The 21,161-nt window shown below is 41.7% G+C and overlaps 1 protein-coding gene across 2 annotated transcripts in view; it reads left to right on the top strand.

Annotated features, from left to right (window-relative positions):
- Window positions 1–21,161, top strand: part of MSN (moesin) — a 38,839-nt gene that overhangs the window by 2,947 nt on the left and 14,731 nt on the right. The window contains exon 2 of one of the 2 annotated variants that reach the window (XM_057377939.1): window positions 17,356–17,439. In XM_057377939.1, the coding sequence (XP_057233922.1) occupies window positions 17,356–17,439 (84 nt within the window). Of the gene's footprint in view, window positions 1–17,355; window positions 17,440–21,161 lie in introns of those variants that run through there. The other variant, XM_057377940.1, reaches the window with a different exon arrangement.

The raw sequence follows: 21,161 nt of genomic DNA, 5'->3' as shown, positions 1-21,161 counted from the left end.
TAAAAAAGCAAGGCTTCTGTATTTGGATTCATTGACTATTTTGCCTATGCATGTACTATTTTGTGGCTGTGTGAATGCGTAGGCCGTTGAACTTGAAACRCAAGCATTCATCACATTTGAGGCGTGCATTCAGCAGTCCTGTCACTAGGACTTGAGCAATTTTGCTTTAGATAACATGGTCTTTACTCATTGTAGAGAAGGGGTTTTATTCAAAGCTAATCTCGTGAACACAGAAAGTTTTAGAAAGTAATAAGGGAAAAGGTATCAGTCCAAACTTTATTATACCTTAGTTTGAGGCTAAGTGTAGCAATAGTTATTAGGATCATTAGGGATCCTGTCTGTAGTTTGAATTGATGGTCCTAATTCCCAGCGGGCTTCCAAAGGTCCTAGAACCTTTTTCCCCTTTGTTCTTTAGAGYGCCAAGGTTCTGGTTAGAAGAAAGGTGACTGAGAGATTGAGGTAGATATCAGTAGAACACTCTGGATAATTAGTATCTTTTATGTAGCTACTTGTTACCAATTGCTGCAACAAGATGGCAACTATGAGCAGAATGCTACACGTGCTTGGATGATCTTTTTCTTTTTTTCCCCCCTCTCTCCTGGAATTTGCTACTTGCTTTGAAGGGGGAAGGATGGATAGTGATGAAAACTGACTTTAGTGGATGGGTGGTTCTCTATCAATGCCCTGSGTTTGGATCCTCGTGTGCTGTGAAGGAACACCAGAATCATTCTAGATGCCTTCTGTCTATTTCAAGACTGACTCTTTGGTGTTATCTCTTCTTTCCTCACTCARTATAACTTTGGAAACTTGGCAACACTGTTCCAAGCTTGACATGTGCGCTGATTTATTAGGCAAACTGAATCCATTATAMGTTTCTTCTAACACCATCAGATATGATTTGCTGTAAAGAGGTGTGTTTCAATGCCCCCAAAGACCTTTCTTTATACATAAGTGTTTCCCCTGCTGGTGAATTTCAGATGACTTTGTATTTCAGGAGCAACAATAGCTTGAACATTCTGAGTTTACACTGGAACCAGGTAAACTATTGAAACTGGTAAACAGTGAATTATCTGTAGCTTTATGCCTACTATGGGATTTTACAAAACAGGAAAGGCCTTTACACCCTAGCTTGTATTCTATTCAACAACTTAGTTCCTAGCTTCTGCAAGAATAGCAAGGTTTTACTTCATGTCAGATGAAGCAATTAAGCCTGACAGCGAGCAAAAGCTTCTGTTTGGTACTTTSAGGCCTTCTATATTAAACAGGAATTTTAAATTATACCATTGTTGRTAAACTAGCATTTCACTTGGTTTTTACATACTGCTAAAGCCTTCCTTTCTCTTGTTATGGCAATCCCTGCTCCTGACTGGGCAAAACCCATCAGTTTTAAGGGTTTAACACTGTATTGAGTTAGAACTGTTTCAAGTGCCTGATCTGAATTGGTAGTTGTGATCCTGTTCATAAAACTTCAAGGTGACAGTGTTACGTCTGAATGCTTATCATACCAGAGCTTTTAGAAGATTAAACGTGTTAGCTGAGTCCTTTATTTAATTTTTGCTCTCTTGGTTTGTTTCCTGAGGCAGTGAAGCAAGAAGCAGGTTGATGAGGTGCACCCAGTAAAAGGGGTGGAAGGAGAGTTTTAAATCTKCTGCTCCTGCTGTAAGAATCCTATGGGGAACAGGATGCCTCCTATCAGGGGTTCATCATCACTTGCTTCTTGCAAATATCCTGTCACCGTAACATTTACAGGCAGCATATTTTTTGAACCATCAAGGGATTGCAGCCCTTTCCTTGTGTGATTCTGCCTTGTCTGATTAATCACCCCTGAAGGTTAATTACAATTCTTGCTTTCCTCATGAGGATGGTTCATAAGATGTCTTAATATGGACTCCTTTATTTTGACAGGAAATGGCATCACTGCCTCTATAGGAAATGTATTTCAGTAGTTTTATGTATAATGTGTAGTCTGAAGCAAAATTCTCCTGTAAAGAGCTCACTAAATCCCTMGTAGCTGCTTGGAAGGCAGCTGATGAACTGMAACMGAAGGATTCAAATACTTTCTGCTTKTGGCACTGGRTGTGTGTGGGGGACAGCACCSTCCTGGGACTGCTGGCCTGGCCATGTCCCTGCTGATCAATGGCTGCTCCACAGAGAAACCCCTCTTCCTCCACAGAGGTGGCTCTGGCTCTGCTCCAGGGTATGAAGGAAGCTGACTAAAAGCTTCCTCTGGCTGCGTCATCTCCTGGACTCTTTCCTGGCTCGGTGCGGCTCAAGCAACCTTATTTGGCTGACTTCTTTTTTTTTTTTCCCCCTTCTGTGCAGCAAGAGGGCCTCCCTCAATTTGCACAATAAAGCTGTTATCTGTGCTTAATCACTGTTTTAAGGACTACAATGGAGTTTGTTTGAAAAGAGCTTAAAGATCTCAACTCYTTGGATCCCTATCCTTCCCTGTGCCTCAATGTCCCGTTTCCCTCTTGTCTCTATGCTCAGTGGTTGTACCAGAAAACAACTCCAGYGAGGGGTCTTACTCCTGTAGTCACACTATTGGAAAAGAGGAAATCTCTCTCTGCCCAGGAATAATCCRGGGCAATTAACTGATGTAAATTAAGAACAATAGTAAGCAGCCAGTTAATTGCTTGGTTTTCCCTAGGAGTGTTTGGGAGCAGCAGGAATTTGCATAGTGCAGCCAATAATACTGAATTAAGAGTTTGTTTTTATCCCATCTGAACTCCTAGGTTGATGGAAGGCTACTCTTTCAAGCACATCTCTTTGTAACATTCCTGTGGCTGKTTTTAGGTGGAGAATTCAAGTGTTTTGGAAATTGTGGGATAAAAATCTGACTCCARTAGCTAAGGCTGACTCTTAAGGTAATGTTTAAAGCAAATACATGGTGGGGAGATAGGAAGAGACAGTCTCTGGCASGCTTGGTGGTTGTAAGACCACAGGATCAGCTACAACTGTTTGGGGGCTTTGAACCTGAAATTGCAGTTTTGGGCCTTATATTATCAAAAGACAATTATGGCTGCAGCAACTGTGGCTRTCAATAGGTAGGTGATCTAGTGCTGCTTCCTTCCTATGCAGCTGTGAAAGGATATATTCACTTATATGAATGTGTGATCCTCCAGTGGAGAAATGGGGCAGTCAGAAACTTTGTCTGTTTATAGCAGCTTATTGAACTTAAACTGGGAAAAAACACTCTTTGAAGATGTTTTTGAAGGCATGACTCCTACACAATGCTTTTTCCTAGTTGTTCTAACTCTGAAGCTGCAGTAGTTGTTCTGAGGAACCTATTGAAAAACACAAACTAGGGATTAGAGAAAGCCTGGCAATAGGATGAGAACTGATCATCTAAGGAAGAGGAGTACTTTGCCATGCTAGGCCTCTTTCTCTTTGGCTGCTGCTGGTTGGTGAATAGCTATGGAAAGGGCACAGGAGTGCCCCTAAAGGAGGAATGAATGAAAAAACTCTGAACCTGATCAGCTCTGTAGAGAAACAAGCAATTAGGCAAGAACAAGATGATGGGCTAGTAGGGGGAAAAGACAGACTCTTTTCCCTGCCAGCTGTGATTCTGTGCAGAGTAAAATGAAATCTCAGAAGAGTTCATTCAGAAAGAATACCTGAAGCAGTGAATCAAGTGCCATGATATTCATGGTTCAGATTGAGCTGTATTTTTGCACATTTCTAGTTGTCTTTGTCAGCTTTGTTTCCCAGAGAAAGTCCTCTTAGGAGACTGAACTTTACTGTCCTGGAGTGTGAATCCTGTGAAAACTTTCTTGCTGTATTTTTGGTTGCCTTTTCTTTGGAGATGGGTTAGCGTTGGAAATGATAGAGAAAGTTTTAATACTTATGTACAAATATCTCTAAGGGTTTTCTTACGGATCATTAAGCAGACACTTTAATAAAGATGACCTCTTTGCACTGGCTGTTTTTGCTGTGGTTGATGCCCCCCAGGATGTGTTTTGCTCTCTAGTCTGCAAGGGTTCACTGCTGGTTCCTCTTGAGCYTGCTGCTGACTTGCACTCCCAGATCCCTTTCTGCTGGGCTGCTCTCCAGCAAAATTGCCTGGAAAGCTGGATGGGTTGAAAGAAACTTATATTGTWGCTTATAGCACAGCTGAGACAATAGAATACTGAGTATCTGAGCAATAGAACCATGCAAAATGTGAGCTGCTTGGTTTGGTGTATGGTTTATRTGTGTTTTGTTTTGTTYTTAAAATCACCAAAGTTATCCTTTAGGTGTGGCTCTAGATTATGTTACTCATTATATTCATATGTTCCTCTAAGTTTTGACAGCAGTCACTCATGGAGACTGTGACAGCAGGCATAAGATGGGTGTTGCTTCTCTGTGTTGTTTGTTATTACTGTATGTTAATCCAAATGTTGAGATGTCTATGGTCTGTGAGATGAGATTGAAAGCTTGAGCATCAATAACTGTTTTACCAACATCTCTTTCTTTCATTTGTCCCTATGTGTATCTCAATATTAAGGAAACATAAAACCACTTTTGAAAAAACGACTGATCAACTTAATTTTTTTTTTTTTGCTAGATAATGAAAGCTTAAACTGAGATGTATTGAATCCAGTGTCAGTCTGYGTTCAGTGTTCTGTGGCTACAGTTATCCTCTTAGAGTGAAAAAATCAGGATTYGAACTTGCCTGAAGTTGAGAACCTGGCTTCTTCTATTTACTGAAAATGTGCTACTTGAGCAACTGGATTTTTGTTGCAGTACATGTAATTTTCACTAAGGCACACTCAACATGTGAATTTGTTTGCATTGGTGAAATACAGGAAGCAGAGAGCAATAAAATGGTTATGTTTTACCACTTCACTATTCACAATCTCCTAGACAACCAGAAGCTGCTRTATGAACTCTTAGACATGACTGTTTATGCTTTGACTAGTCCTTCTCTCCAAAATWCGATCAAGGGAACTCTCTCTGTGTTGACAGCCAAACATGTGCATTAAATCTCAAAACCCCCCAAGTCAGGGTTTATTTTCCCCTTTATCTTGCTTTGTGGTTTGTTACTAACATCTCAAGTTAAAGGGTGACTGCAAGATGGAATGTAATGTGTTATGCTCAGTTTGATTGCCCTTTTCTGACAAATTTAATACATAGGCTTTGTTGCTTGCTCTGTACTTGATTCACCTCAGTGCGAAGTTTCTTCTGCCCCTGAACACCAAATGTATCTTAGTCAGARTTTACCAGCCACTTCTCCCATGGCTAAGCTTTGAATGTGTCTTCCATATTGCAAAAAAATGCCTGGTGGGTCTCTTTTTTCCTCTGTAGAACTACTTGGACAATGTGTAGCATCACTCTGTCAAGTCTTTTTACAAATTACTATGTGCACACACTTTGCACTCAGTAAAGTTTGGCATAGAGGACTTTCCCATTAAATGCTTTTACCATGTTCTAATGACAACTTTGATTTGGCAGTGTTTGGAAGAWTTTGAAAATAATTGAGATCTGAGAGGATTCAGACAGTCTTATAAACCAAGTGATTTTGTTGGTCTGCCATTCCCTTAGAGAAAGATGGGTGATTCGATGCATTAATGTGGACCTATCCATTTCCACAGCAAGCCTGAGCAAGAGTAGTTAGCTGCTCTTACTGCTCCCAGTGTTCTGGAAATGTGCAATTAGGGGTAAGGTATCTGCATGCATGAAGAGTGAAGGAGCCCCTGACTTTGATCAAAGTTGAATTCATCTCTGCAAACCCCATGCTGCTGTACCTTAACATATGAAAATGTCTGAAAGCATAACAAAGCAACCCTACACAGCAGGTCTGGGTAAGAGCTAGATTCTCAAGGTGACATCTGAATGTTCTTTGCAGAAGGGTGGTTTTCAGGCTCCCTGCCTCTCCTTAGTGTAGGGATTTCTACTGTTTGCTTTTTTAGGTTATATCCACATGTATGTTGACCTATTTGGGAGCTGTACTCAGCATCTGGCTACTTGTCTTGCTCCTACCCAGTCATGTTTCTCAATTTTGACCTGAAGCTTTAGGAAGATCACAAACGGTTTGGCTTAACTGCATGTTTGGCTGCATAAAGATGGCCCATAACATCTCTGTTTGTAGAGAGGAATAAAGGATCTATRTTTGAAACTACAAATCAAGCAAGGAAATTACTCTTGATACAAGAAGTCCATTTATGTTAGTTTTACTTGATCACTGACATTCCTGGGCATTGATGTCTTCATCAATGCATCTAGGTGTCAGGGGTTAGCTGAAGTTTATCAGGATTTCTTTCTAAAATAGCCCAATTTCAAATAGTGTATTTCAAGAAGTGTATGAATGTGAACTCAAGAGTGTGGATTTAACTGCAGCTGTGAATGAGCTAAATTGACTTGGTTGCTTGCATGAAAACTTTGGTGGTTTGCTGTCATGGTAACATTTTGCATCAGTTCTATTCTCTAGCTCAACATAAAACTGGTTAATGGCGTGTGTATATATGGCATGATGAGGGGTAAATCTCACCAAGGGACTGTGTATCAGAGCTGCTGCAAAGGATGAAGCAGGGTGTACCTGGGAGTGAGGAATAAGAGTAGCTTGGTCCTTCTTGTCCAGTTGTACCCAAAAAGCCATCTTGCCCTTTCTCTTCCTAAGAACTGTAGCAGTGCCTCTGTGTAATGCAGTGAACAGGAGCAATGAAATTATTCTGCTGGGGAAAATATCAGAGTTATTCCCATCCTGATTTGTTCTTTCTGGTTCATACTTGTGGTGTAGTTGTAGAGTTTGAATTTGAACCCAGAGAAGTAATTGAGGGGGCGCAGGCTGTTCAGGAGGGCTTCCCATGGAGATGGGTACAGACACTGCATGTGCTGGCACTGCTCAGCTCCTCTGCAGGTTGTGGCCCTTTGGGAACCTTTGGGATTTGGGGTTCTRTGTGATGGTGGTGTAGCTACTGTCCTCTATATTAGGAAGTCTCAAATGCTTGAACTAGATGGAGCTTAAAATARCAAAGAGTACTTCAGCAATCACAAGCTGGTCTTTTATAAACTGTAGGCAGTCCCAACAGAACTATTTAAAATCTAAAATAGGCCAGTGGTAAGGGAAGCAAATATGGGTGGGGAAACTGAATATTAAARAGAAGTGTAGAACTGAGCCGTTTAGGGGAAATCCTGCATTTTAGGGAACTGTGACCTAAATAGATATGAAAATGCAGCCAGCCTAAATGAGACCCTGTACTGAAAGGAAGTTGCAGGATTTGTCTACCATGCTGGAAATGATAAAACTGAAAATCACAGGATGATGAAACAGCTTTACCTCATGCTTGACTGTGCATGCAGTTAAATTTGGAGGGATGGCTCATAGTCTGGGCAGTCAGATCCCACAGTAAGACTGTGTTCTAGCTCCTAGAAGTCTGGCCATTGTTCAGAGGTTCAGTGAGGGTTGTGAGCTGGCCAAGAACTTGATGTGCCACACCCAGGCCGTGCTCTGACTGTCTAGAACAGGCAGCCTGTGTTCAGCTCTCCTTGCTGCAACAGAGCTAAACTGCTAGGAGTCTCTTGCTYGAAGGACAGAGAGAAGCACGTGAAACAGATAAGCTTGCTCTGACTTTTTATCCAAATGAGTCCTTTAGAAGGAAGAGCTTGGTTACAGCAGTTATCTTCATACTTTCTYCCCTGTGGAAAGTGTCTTCAATGATTAGCAGAGTGTTGGAGTGTAGTGATTTTATTTGCCCTTGATTCCCAGTTACCTCTGAAACAATTCTTAACTGCAGGGGAATTTAGACACCGTTACYTAGAGAGTATTCAGTCAGTGAGCTTATGAACCTCAAGTACTTACTGTGCATTCGATGCCTCAACRCAGATCACACTTGTCTTGTTAGCATCCTGTCTTGATCTTGTTTTGAGCTCCTTCCAACAAAGTAGGTGCTTGTGATTTGGCAGACACTCACAGGATGCTATGTTTGGAAAGCTCATTGGCTTTTTGGGAACATGTCTGGCTGCCCATCATGACTGCTCAGCTCCTTGAACTGAGCCTTTGCAACCGTTAAACGGTTCCGGGAAATCCCCTGCCCCTGACTTGAGCATGGAAAGGGAAGAATTTGACTAAGGGGAGATTATGTATAGGGGAAAAGTTGCCTTCTAAGACTCTTCTCAGAAAATCTGAAATGCTTCTGGTGATGTAGGGGCTGTTTTATGCTGGTTGTGATTGCAGCCAGAGCCAGGATCACAACACCTTTGTGCAGCGTACAGCATAAGGGGGGGTGGCACAAAATACTGGTTTGTGACCTGTGAGCAGGATTGTCTGGGAGGAGCACACAATAGCTGTGAGCAATGTCTCCCACACCACTGCTGGCATTCAAACGTGCCCACTGCCTGCTAACTGCCCTTAGGTTGAAGGGCTTTAGCAAGGGATATGGTTAAGCTCTGACATGTGAAGTACAATTCCCAACCCTGCTATTAGTGTGCAGAGGCCATAATAGGCATGTATATTTCTCCAGAGAAAAGTGCCTTCTAACAGGCACAAAAAATGGTGTTTACAAAACAAGCATCCTCTCCCTAAAACAAAACCCAAAGCTGCACAGATTGTAAAAGTTGAATGGTGGCAACTGTGCATTGCTTGATTTTGCTTCAAGTTTTACCTCCTGGTCCAGATTTTGTGGAAAAGGGGTCAGGGGTTTTCCCCATGATATTTTAATTTCCTTCTGGGTTTTGACTAGTAAAGGATGTTCTCTCTAAGCAGCTCAAACAACAGTTACGAAAATAGTTATTCCAAGGGCCTCTTCTAACTACCTTTAAAGAAACAGAAAATGGCAATGTTAATTACTTGGAACAGCCACAGGAAAGCAAAGGGAGGTGCATGAAGAATCTATTTATGGAAAAGGAAATGGCAAAAATAGAGGAATTGATCCATTGCGCGAGGTTGAGATTAAGCAGCGTAGTAAGTGGCATAAAAGTATCTGGACTTGACTGTAAATGTGGGGATCCACCCTTGGCTCCTTCCACTGGTTCAGTATTCTCATCTTCCAACTCCTTTTTTCTAACTGAAACTTGTTTGCCCTCTGGCAAGGATGGCAAGCTGCTTGTAGCCAGTGTTCAACCACCACTGGTGGGATGTGACTGATTGAATAAGAAGGAATTGCTTTTAAGTAGCTTTAACGTGAAAACAACATTAATGATTTTGGAAGCCATGCTGTGTAGGCAGTATGGGAATTTTAATAACTGTTTTGAATGAATAACGTCGTATAGTCTTTTATTCCTGAAGTAGACTTTTATTCCTGAAAAAGGTGTCTGCCTAAATCAGATTGCTGATTAAATTGGGTAAATGATACCTCCAGAATTCTACAATGTGGTTTTCTCCAGTCCTGTGGAGAAAATTGGTACAGCCAATTGGCTTTGTGTGCTTGTGCAGTGCACTTAGGAGTGTGTGCTCACTGGTACTGATGAAGGAAGGTGTTTCCAGAGCAGTGAAACATGGACTGGGAGAAAGCTGCAAAGCTGGGCCAGGCTGAGTGCATGAAGTCATCCAAAGTAAGGCTGTGAGCAACAGACCCTTTGCCTGAGAAACAGGATTTTTTGGCTTTCTTGTGAAATTTGTGAATGTGGTTCGAAGGAGACTTCATTTTTTTAGAGAAACTGTCCTTGAGGRTAATAAATCTGATTTTTCTCCATTTGAGGAAAAAAAAAAGGAATAGCTTATATAATGGTGTCTGAAGTTGACTCCCTGACTAGGTATGAATAACTGATCTCTGGACTGATAAACATGTCCTGCAAGAACAATCCCCTGGARCTCCACTTAGTGGTACTCTGCTTAGGCCTCTCTAAATACCAGGTATCAATCAYGTGCAAAGGAGAACTTAAACAGGAAGGTAGCTGTGGCTTCTCACACTTGGTCTTGAGAACTAGATAAGCAACAAAATATTGCTGTGTTACTGTGCTCTGTAGGCATAACCTTTTCAATGCCACCAAGTGCTTCAAGGAAAAGGATTTTTTTTTTCTTTTTTTTAAATGGGAACATTTCTGATTACCACTTGCTGTATGGAAGAGTTTTGCTTTCTTTATCATCACTGTGAGATGAGCAGTACAAATTAACACAGAAAAAATATTTTGAAATTAAAAGTCAAACAAATACACTGGGGCTCTGACAGTACAGTATGACAGGGTTTACATTAGAATAGATCACTTGGTTTCCTTTTTTTGAAACTGACTGCTTTAGCATTATATTTTGTRCCAGATTTTTAGTTACAGACACATACACAGAGAATATTCTGAGTTTGAAGTGACCCACCAACATCATCARGTCCAGCTCTCAGGTGAATGKTGTGTATTGGGATTGGAACTGTAACCTTGAATTGTTATTAGCACCATTCTCTAACYAAGTGAGCTGATCTCATGAACCACCTCAGTCAGTTTCTTCTCCTTAACCTCTTCAAGAATGGGGTTAGGGTTTCAACCACTGCATGSAATGGCAGCTATAAACCCTGTCAGAAAACTCTTACAGAAATGCAGTTGGAATGGGCACAGAATTGGCTTATTTTGAACCCCTTTGTYAGGCAAAGCATAAATTATCTGCTCTTCCAAGCTCCACATAAGAAAGTGTGTCTTCTTAATGCGTGATGTGTTGTAACTAGGTTTCCCCCCTACCCCACGTTTGTAAGTAGGTGCTGTGAAGATGAGTTTTGCTGGAAGCTATGGGCAAGCACTGGCAGCATCCCTTGGTGGCTCTGCTGCAGTGAGGTATTGAATGTCACAGCTGTCACAGGGTGTGTCTGCCYGGACACTGGTGCCTCCACCCTTTCTCCATCCAGTTTCTGAAAGCAGATTCTTCTCAAAGTTGTGAACATTCTTGGTCTTGCTGGCTGRTGCTCTGGCCTGCTTCCTCTTGCTGTTCTCAGCAGAGTGGCTCCTGAAGCTGTGTGGGTGCTGTGGTTTGTTGCCCACATGAGCCATCTTGTCTTGCTGGGGACTGAGAGCAGTTGCTGGTGGTGGGGATGCAGCTCTGGTGTGGCTGTGTTCGGGTGTGGCTCCACAGCAGCTTCTGAATCCAAGCTGCTTGCTGCCCTGCTCCTTCACAAAGGAGGGAATAAGACCACGTGAGCACAAATTTAGTTAGATTTGGCCTGAATTCTTCCTTGACCAGGCTTGCTGCTGCTCACAGGCAAGCAGGTTTGTGAAGCTGGGTAGCAGCAGCTGCCTTTTCTCTGTTTTCCATCTTCAGGCTCCATGCTAAAATCATCAGGGATGCTTTAAAAGGTTAATTCCTGCTGCAGGCTGTACTTAGGTACCAAAAGCAAGCCACATAGTCTAGAGCATGTWAATTGTACTACTGGTACCAGAAGTACCAGGGCAAGCTTTCTCCTTGGGTGGTAGCTTTATTGAAGTTGTCATAGTGGGTGGGATGGAATTCCTTCTGTGGACTTACTGCCTGCCTATGTTCCAGTCAAATGAGAATTGCTGTGTCCCCAGCGGGGCAGGATGGGGATGGTGGAGAGAGCTGGGAAGCTCCAGGAGCTGYWGGGAGGGTTAACMTCTCTCTGGTGTCTGCAGTGTGGTGCCTGTGGTGTCCCTGCCACTGTTCTGTTCCCTGGTGAGCTTAGRGGTATGAAAAGGCCCTTTAAAACTGCTGGAAGGGGGCTTGGTTAATTAAGTGTAATCCTTTGAGAAATTGCAAGCRCTTTCACATGACCTGATTCCAGCCTCACCCTGACACAGAGGAGCCRGGGCTGTTTCGGGAGGGTGCTCGGGAAGGAGCCAGATGTCTGTGAGTATGGCTGGTGCTGGAGGTGTGGGGCACCACCTTTCATTCCCGTCCTTGGCAAGGCCAAGCACGGTGCAGTGGCTCTGCTGTCCTCGTAATGGGTCTGTGCTGACTGATCAGTGGTGGGAAGGGAAGTGCAGCACTGCAGAGCTTTCGTGCTCCAGAATTCACTTGCATGTTCTGAGGAACAGGGGGACACTTCTTGTTGAACTTACTGTATTACTGCTAATCTTGCTAAGAGCCAAAACTGTGCAGGTTTTTTAGATTATATTAAAGTGTGTTATGAAATCTCGAGTTCATGCAACTCCAGCTGGTTGTGCTTCCCTGGTCAGACTCTTAGACCTGATGCATAGTATTGTTCTAGTATTTATGTGTAGTAACTGGGTAAACTGGTGCCTTTTAGTGTAAAGGCTGTAAAGTTTGGTCTGGAGTTTCTTTTTAATTGAGCTTGCTTCTGTTYTGTAGCAGTCAAATTTGTGATAAAGAAGGAGTTTTCCCTATGCTGCTTTCTCCAGAAATAGTTCACTTGGTGGCTYGAACCTGGGGAGGAGGGAATATCTGAAGCTTGAAGCCCACAGCCCAGCAGGCTATAAGAGCTTCCTTGCATACAGGAAATGAAGGGAGGAAAGAAGCTTTAGCTTAGGGTCAGGGTTTTGTAAAGGTCGATACTCTGTTGTGCTGACTCTACTTATTATTCTGACATGAATTTCCTAGTGCTCTATTCCTGTCTCAMATTATGACAAACAGAATTGTCTGTTCTGCTTCTCGTGCTGCTCAATGCACTGGGGCATTAGCACAAGCAATACATCCGTTACCGAGCGTGACAGCATCGCTCTTTCCTGTTTGTCCTGCCATAYGCAGCTACACATTTTCATCTCAGGAAGTTGTTCTAGCACACTGTTAGAAGGGCTTTTTCAGAAACGAGGAAGATACCTGATGATTACTGTTGATACTAAAACTTACCTGGAACAGCAGTGAAGCAGAAAGTGAGGCTGGAGTGTATATGGGCAATATTAAAATACCTGAGAAGATGCTATAGATAGGTGCCTACCACTGCCTATTAAGTGTGTCCCTTGTAAACTGCTGAACACTGTGGGAGCAGGGGAGTAGTGGTGGCCTGTGCCTTCAGAAAGCTTTTGCTGGTCAAAGGGAGCTTTCTTTGGCTGCAGCTGCTSTGGGGCTGGAWGAGTCTCTTCCATRCRAGAAGTTCTGTCTGTGCAGGAGGKATCACACTTGACAATACTGTCCTTGGCAGCAGGAAGCTCCTCAATATGCTCTGGCAGTGGCAAGCTTTAGCAGTGCTTAGACTGSTAGAACTATGGTAATTCCCCAAATGAAGAAGAGGAAGGGTTGCTAGTTTTCTATCTCCTTCCTGTAGTTGTTACAAAAAGAATCAGTTAAATATGGGTGCTTTTTAAGTTTGGTGAGTATAAATTTGCCTGTTGAAATGTGATAGTTGAATGTTCTTGTAATATGCAAAATGGCATCTGGAAACATTCCATATCATTTTACTCGCTGTTTATAGGAGAGGATATTAAATGATGATGGAAAGAGAGAAGACTGTTTAGAGTTCACCTACTAGAATCAACTTCTGTTAGTTTAAGATCCAAGTAAAATTTGGAGAGTTGCAAATATTTACATGTTGCAGTGGGTGTATTATAAATGCTACAATGAAAAAAWTGAATGAATTGCTTTAAACAGAGTTTGAATATAAATTACTGCATTAGGATAATATTTTTGAAAAATCTGTTGATAAAATCCAGTAAGCCTTTTAAAAACACCTCATTGAGTGTTGAAGGTYTGATAGTGTTTACTGACAGTAAATTTTGGAATAGGAGGGTCGTGTACTTGGGGATGAGTGCTGCCACTGTAGACCTTGTGATTAAATCACCGGTGTGCAATGTCTTTCTTGCACATTTCTCAACAGTATGCACCTTAACTGCCTGGACAGACAGAAATTAATTTATATATGCTCAGCAATCCAAGTCATATATCTTATTGAGACTCAGGTAAAAATGGAAAAACTCGACTCCGGTAAAAACGGAATGGAGAGACTCGGGTAAAAATCGGAGCCCAGGTATTTGTATAGCCACTCGTTTGTGATTCCTTCAGGCTCCAGCCCAGGTCAGTGCTCTGTTTTGTTTCTGAGATGGTTTCTGAGATGATTGCAGCTGCCAAGGAGCTCTGTTCCCGGTGACCCCATAGAACAGGATTCTTTTTAATCACTTTTGCCAGCAAAATGCTGTGTAACCGGTGCTTAACTTAGAGTGGGACTTTAAGTGAATGAGGAGGAAGAAGGTAAACATGCAGTGTTTGACACCTACTTGTCTGGTAGAGATTAGCCGCAGAGTGCATTGAGATCACTGCCTCCCACCCCCTGAAATGACAGAAATCTCACTTTGAGCCAGTTGGAAAAACAAAACCACCCTGGCTTGGTGGCATACAAGAAAAAAATTTCTCTTTGTGTTATTTTCACACTAATGAGCTCAATTTTATAGCAAACTAGCTTCTCTGCCAAGTATTAAATTACCACTAACGATTCAAGCTAAGAAATGGTTAAAATGTCACTGGCACAGCCCRGGATGTGCTCTCCCCAGCTCGTTCCGCTGCCAGTTCACAGCAATGCGCTGTTGAATGTGTTAAAACCGTGTTCAGYCTGGGGAAACTGCGCTGCCGGGGTGTGGTTCTGCACAGCACAAGCCTGTTTCCTGTGCTATCTCAGCTTCTGCTCTCTTAGATCAGGCTCAAGCGGCAARTGCAGAGCCATTCAAGACTTTGCTGCTCCTAAACCTTAGGTTGTTGCTCATGCAGGGGAGGCGGGGTGGAGAATGTGTAAATGTTCCTATTAAATGTACTAATTGAAGGATGATAATGGGTCAGATAGTTTAAGGGCGTTTAACAGAGCGACAGTGAAGGAATTTTGCTGGTTCTAACATGAGACCTTATTTTACTGTGCTAACGAAGATGTGAGACTTAAGTGTTGTGCTTGAATTATGGGGTWACTGAAGCAGCTTTATTTGAAATTTTAAGGTGTGATTTGTTCTAACAGTTCTAAGAGCTATATAGGCACAAGTTGCAAAGCAGTGCCACAAATGTTTCAGTTCTGTTTTCTGGTGCTCAGATACTTGGCCCTCAATCACCCACGCAGATGATATCAGATAAGAGTAGCTACTATGCTTTGTCCATAAACAGTGGAGCAAAAAGATTATTTTTCTTTCATGGTAGCGGATACATTAATGTTTTAGGTGAACAGGAAATACTTTAACAAAATGTAACATGTAACTTAATGGCTCATTTAATGTAACCCTTCTTATGCTGGAATGTAGTTTATGGACAGCTTTTCTCTCACTGGTGGGTGTGCTGGGCGAATCAGGCTTAGCACTCTTTCTGCTAGAAGAGTCACCTTCCTAGTGTTAAGTAGCAAAACTGTTTTGGGGAGCATTCAGCCCTTCTGGGAAGTGATCAGATTCTTGTTTCACTAAAGAACCATGAAATTAGCCCGTTATCAAGGTCTAGGATTTGAAGAGAATAATTTTGGGAAGGTGTATACCAAGAGAATTTAAGGCATCTGCATGCTATTGAAAGCTGCTAATAAAAAACAAAAAAACAAGCAAACAAAAAAACCCCAAAAAACAAACAAAAAAACACCTCAAAAAACAAACAAACAAAAAAAACCCCAACTTCTTTCCTTGCAACTTCTGTGGGATGGTTTTGCATTAGTTTGACATCATTGTGTCAGAAGGTTTAGAGGGCTTCAAAACCAACCTATTCCTGATATAATTGTACATGATATCTTTCTTCTAGTAACATCTAAATAGCATTCCTTTTGAAAGAAACAACTAGAACTTCAACTTATGTTGACTAAGCCTACCTTTAACTTTACAGAAATTTTAGCTTAACTGCAAACAAGAAAACTTTTAGGTTCGTCTCAGGAGGATGTCAAGTACAAAATAGTCGTGTGCCTAGTYTGAAGTAGGGTTTCTGGGAAACTTCAGAAACTATTTGGATGGAGTTAGTGGTCTCTTTTTGGCACTTATCTAGATTTAACTAGCAGAACACTTCTTRCTTAAGGGGGAAAAACCTTGTCATTCTAGCTCTCTTGCAGTCTGGTTTCTTCATAAACAAGATGTGGAATCTGTCCATATTCTTTGTAGAAATACAGGAATCAGAACTGTCTGTGATCATGTTGGCATTATGTGGTTCYTTGAATATTTCTCTGCTTACTCTTGCTTTTTTTGGTATTCTTGTCATGCGGTTAGCTTATAGTCTAAATATGACTTTGAGTTGTTCTTGAAATTGTTCACAGTKTATTTCCCTCCACCCCTCACCCCTGGAAATCTGGTAGGGTGTGTTGAGAGGATTGATAGCACTGAAGAGTAAAGAAATTAGGGTTTGTTGATATGAGGTAAATGCTGGCAAGAGAGAGAACTGTTAATGCACAGCCTGTGTGCTGGGGTTTGGTACMCTGTGAGTATCTCCTCTGTACAACTTCAAGCCTTGGACCTTTGCTTTGATGGAAAATATTTTAAATAAAGCTGTTTTAATATGTACAGCTTATATTCAAAACTTGTGAACTATCTTTACCTTTTTCAGTTGATAGACATGCAGATAGAATTGGATTCTCAGGCAGCTTGGTGTACTTGTGTACCCTGACCTAAAGTTAAGGCATCTGCTTTCAGGTCAGGATGGTTTCTGCCTAGCCCCAAGCATCTAAATCATATTTTCCAGTAATTTTGAGGAGTTTTGAATAAGATCAGCCATGTTTTACACTAGTCTCTGCTGTTTAATGTGCTTCACAAGAATTGTGTGTGTCTTCTTGCTTTTGTGGGATGAAGCTGTGAACTCCCTTGCTGCAGTCCCTTACCACTTTCACATCACAAGTGAAAATGTGTGACTATTCCTGTCAAAATAGTGCATCATATAACATTTCTTCTGGAAGACCRTTCATGATCTTGCATCTAAGGCTACTATTGTCATGAAATCCTGATTGCAATTTAAAATAACGCCTAAAMAATTCCTGCAGTCTGTAGAGACCTTTCATTTCCCTGAAAGAATTGGAAAGCAGTRGGCAGCTCTGCTGCTGTGGGAAGTGTTTGCATGTTCAGCATGCAGCCTTTGTGTCTTAGCATGTGAGAGCATCCTTGTTTCCTGTCTGCTTCATACCCAGAGCCCTTGGAGCATGTCAGGGAYTGTGCCTTGTAACTTCTCCAAATACTCATGGAGACTGGAAGCATATTGTTATTGCTACTTCTGTAGCAGACTGAGTTATTAGTTCTTCTGGGGACTTTCTTGATGTTCACCCTTCAAACAAAAGGGTTGGATGTCTTCTTGTGAGCACTGARTTTTGAAACATCTCTGCTTTTGTGAAAATGAATGTTCTGCTCTGGAAATTAAACTGCATAAGATGTAAATGGCTTCAGTGTGTCAATAGACATGAATATTTGTAGGACCAGAGAGGACAAACACACTGCAAAACAGGAAAGTTATGTTCTACAGGAAAACTGTGAATACCATGCTGGCAGAGCAGATGACTTTGTGACTTCTGGCAGTGAAGCTGCTGGTGCCTGAGACCTGATTCCTGGTCTTGGGCAGATGTTCATTATTGGGTAGCATCATTTAGAGCATGTGTTGTAATGATGCATTTTTCTGTCTTCCAGATCAGCGTGCGTGTTACCACCATGGATGCTGAGCTGGAGTTTGCCATCCAGCCCAACACCACAGGGAAGCAACTCTTTGATCAGGTGAGCAATGGAGCTGGAGAAGATACAGAGTTGATAAAGACACTGATTCTAGTGAGGCAATGGCAAATAATATTTAAAGGACTTCAAARATTGAGTGTAATAACTTCAAGAGAACTCAGCCTAGTATGAGATTAAAAAATTCAGTAGTTTTGGAAAAAATGTACAATCTCTTAAGCGTGTGTTATGAGCTATTCTTTCTTCTAGTGAACTGAATTGGTGCTACAGGTCACAGTAATCATAGTTGGAAAGGAGTATGTATCTGCAGTCTCAAAGTCTTATGGGGGATCTAGTAAGCTATTTTTGGTTGACTTACCTACAAGCAATGTGTARTTGATTCCAAAGGGTAGTTGGGCTCTAAACCAGGAGAGGCTTAGCTGTGTTTCAAATACTGCTGCAACCTTTAAGTGCTGGTGAAGTGATGTTCTGTGCTCCCATTCCCTGAAGGAAATCTCAAGAGCAGTGATGCACCATACCATGTTGGGCTGTGTGCGTGGGGTACTTCAGCCCTTCCCTGCATTCACTGGCAGGCAAATTTCCTCCTGCTTTGGCCCAAACAGAAGCAGGGAGGCATGTGCAATCTGAATCTGGAGCAGCAGAAGACAGATGTTATCAGTTACAGCAGTTGAAACTTTGACAGACTCCACTGTGTTTCTCTCTGTAATTGGCCRTAGATTTGCTCCTTGGAGGGAAATGTGAACAGTAAATTCATAGCTCAAAGAAATGCAAATTKAATCTTGGACTAATGACAAGATGAGGGAACTGCCAGACCAGATATGTCAGAGATTTGGGTGTGGTTCAGTAGGGCGAAGCATTCTGGGGTCAGCTCTACATAGTACCTATCATAAGGAAGAGAGAAAATTAAGGGCTGATTCATCCATTGAAGCCAGCTGTTTCATTTGGGGCCAGTGAATATAATTTAAATTCTTATATTTTTTTAGATCTCTAACCAYGAACTACTGTTTTCTCTTGTACTCAGCTGGGTGATTCAACACCAGATGATATAATGTTCTTTGTAGCCCAGCCCTGAAATGGAGGAAATGGAGTGAGATCCTAAGCTTTAGTAAAAGAGCATCCTTTCATAATGKGGAAAAGTAGAATGGCTTTCAAAAAAGTTCTGAATTACAATGTAGTTCTCAGCCATCTATGTCTTACYATGTAGTAGTTCCTGCATATTTTAGCCCTTTGTGGCCTCAAATCTGACAGTTTTGATTGATAAAATTGAAAGCCAAATTCTCTCCAGAATCCATACGTGCAGCATGGAACTCTGCCATAGCTGGTTCATGAGAGTGTTTGCTAAGGAAGTTGAGGTGAAATGTCCCCAAGTTCATGAAAAAATGAACTGTGTTTTTTATTTTTTTTTTCTAAAGGGAGTGTTCTTCATGTGGATGCTTCCCATGATTATTTTTCAATATCTGGCTTTTGCTATTACCCAAGCAAAGCACCAAGTGCTAAGAAACAATACTTCCCACGTCAGTAATATTTTTAATCTGCACATGATATTTTCAGTCAGCTCTAGGTCATCTGCGGTCTCTGCTGCAAACTGACATTGGTGGCAGACTTGGGCTTCATCAATTTGTCTCTGAGAAATATCCAGTCATGCTTCCAATATAGCAGCTCTTCATGTCTAGTAATTGATTTTACTCCTTTGTCAWGCTCTTGGACAGCTGCACATTTTCCTCCCATCAGTGTGTCTCACACAGCACCTGTCTAAATAGAAGTTTTGTTTTTCTTTTTCCACAGTAAACACTTTGCCAAGGGAGAACACAAATGCTGTTGCAGAACTGGGTTTCTAAGTTGAGGCAGTGCTCACTTCACCTAAATTGGATTGTAGGTGAAGTTGGAAACGGCAGGAAAAAACGTCTGAAGCTGGTTTTAAACACTTGCTATTTCTAAAAGGTCTGGTTGACAGTGAAGCTGTTCCCTTTAGGAAAGGGGTGTGCCTTTAAATACATTGTCAGCTGTTACATATCCAGTGTGTTTCATATGRCCGAGCTGTTTGTGTGTTTGGTTCCTAAAGGGATAATCTGGTGTTGTTGTTGTCCCTGCTGACACTGTGAGTGCTCTCTGGCTGCTCATTGCTCACTCTGCCTCAGTTTCTGTCCCTAGGTTGTCTGGGGTCCCATGGTGGGGTGCATAAGAGCAAAGTCACTTCTGTATGTTTTCTAGCTCTCTTAAGCCATGCTGTGCCCCTGGACTTGATAATCTAGTATTTTCTATGTGATGCTGGTTATGAAAAAGGAGCTGCTTTCATCATGCTTTTTTTGAGGGAAGGGAGAACTCCTCTACAAAGCAGACTTGTGGTTTTGCTGCTTCAGGACAATGACCTTCTGGTGTGAAACCTGCTTTTTGACTCTTGTACAGAAAAAATTTAAGATATCCAGCATGTTTTTGYCCTGGGGTGCCCTTTCACTTTGAACTATCAGTTCTGAGTTAAAYGAGAAGGAAACTGCTAAGCATTACCAAACTTTGGAGCTTCATAGCTGCCTCAGCAATCCMCTAGCTTTGTCCAGTAACTTTATTCAATAACATTTAGGCAGCATTCATTTCTAACTGTTGTGTATAAAGTTAGATAAATATATTCATTATGCCTCACATAATTCTGACCCACTCTGAATGAGATTCAGAAGACTTTTGGAAATCTTGTAGCTAGGTTTTAGCTTAATGAGGRGAAAAGCTTTTGAGTCTGGAGTTCCATAGTAATAATATGTAAATGGGCATGAGGTAGAAATGCTTCTGTCTTCCTCTTTCCTGTTTGGTTAGATTTCAAAGTGAATTTTTGTAGTGWCAGAACAGTGCACTTTCTTCACTGCTTTGTAGGAAGTAGTTCCTGCCCCAAAGTAGCTGGCTGTAGAAATACCACTGARCTGATATACATGTGCAGTAACATCATGAATTATACTAGAGCTCTTCCTATTCCCTAGTTTTATAACTGTGCAGCTTTAGGTTAGATAGCTTAGCTTGTATGCATGGACAGGATCACTCTGTCTTCTGCAGCTTTGCTTATGTACCTCAGCATGAGCTGCTGAACTCCAGAGCTTGCTGACTCTCTAGCAAGAACAGTGACCTTGCTGTCATTCCTCAGCTGCCAGTGATGGATTAAAAGAAGAGCTCAAAGATGGGCTATGCCTGTCAGGGGTGTTGCTTATCCCACAGGCCTGATTACTTCACAGRTACCTTGAAATATTGCTTTCCTGGGGATGCAGARCACAGGCACTASAGCAGTGATAGCTACCTGTTTTCCTTCTTTGACCCTTTTCTGCATTGGAGTGAAGTGCAGCTGGTCTGGAGAGCAGTACATAAACCAAAGCAGTGCTTTGTGTTGTGTATCTTCGACACATAAAAGAWTAATCTGTTGTCTGGTGCAATTTCTTAGTTGCATGTTGCTGTGGATGGCTTTGAAATTGTGTCCCTCCAATCTTTTGCCTCTCAAACTTCCCTTTTTGGAGTAAATTGATTCTAGCTAGAATCATTGGACATCCTGTCTACTTTGAGATAATTTCTGTCCAATTAAGAGCCATGAAGACAAGTCACAGTTTAAAGAAAATGTGACATAAGAAACTTGAATAGCTATCACTTCAAACTTCGAAAGCATGCGGTTAACCTTCCTAATTTTCCTCATCTTTGTGAACTTTTGGGGTAAAAACTAAGCTTGTTACAGAAAAGTGCACTTATATATGGTTTAAAATTATAATAAGCATTTCAGAGCACACTTTMAACCTGGT

Source organism: Malurus melanocephalus, unplaced genomic scaffold (genome assembly GCF_030028575.1).
Source record: "Malurus melanocephalus ecotype Western Australia unplaced genomic scaffold, MMel_1.1 scaffold_335, whole genome shotgun sequence".
Lineage (NCBI taxonomy): Eukaryota > Metazoa > Chordata > Aves > Passeriformes > Maluridae > Malurus > Malurus melanocephalus.
The sequence above is the reverse complement of the archived record's forward strand: the minus strand, read 5'-3'. Positions and strand labels throughout refer to the sequence as shown.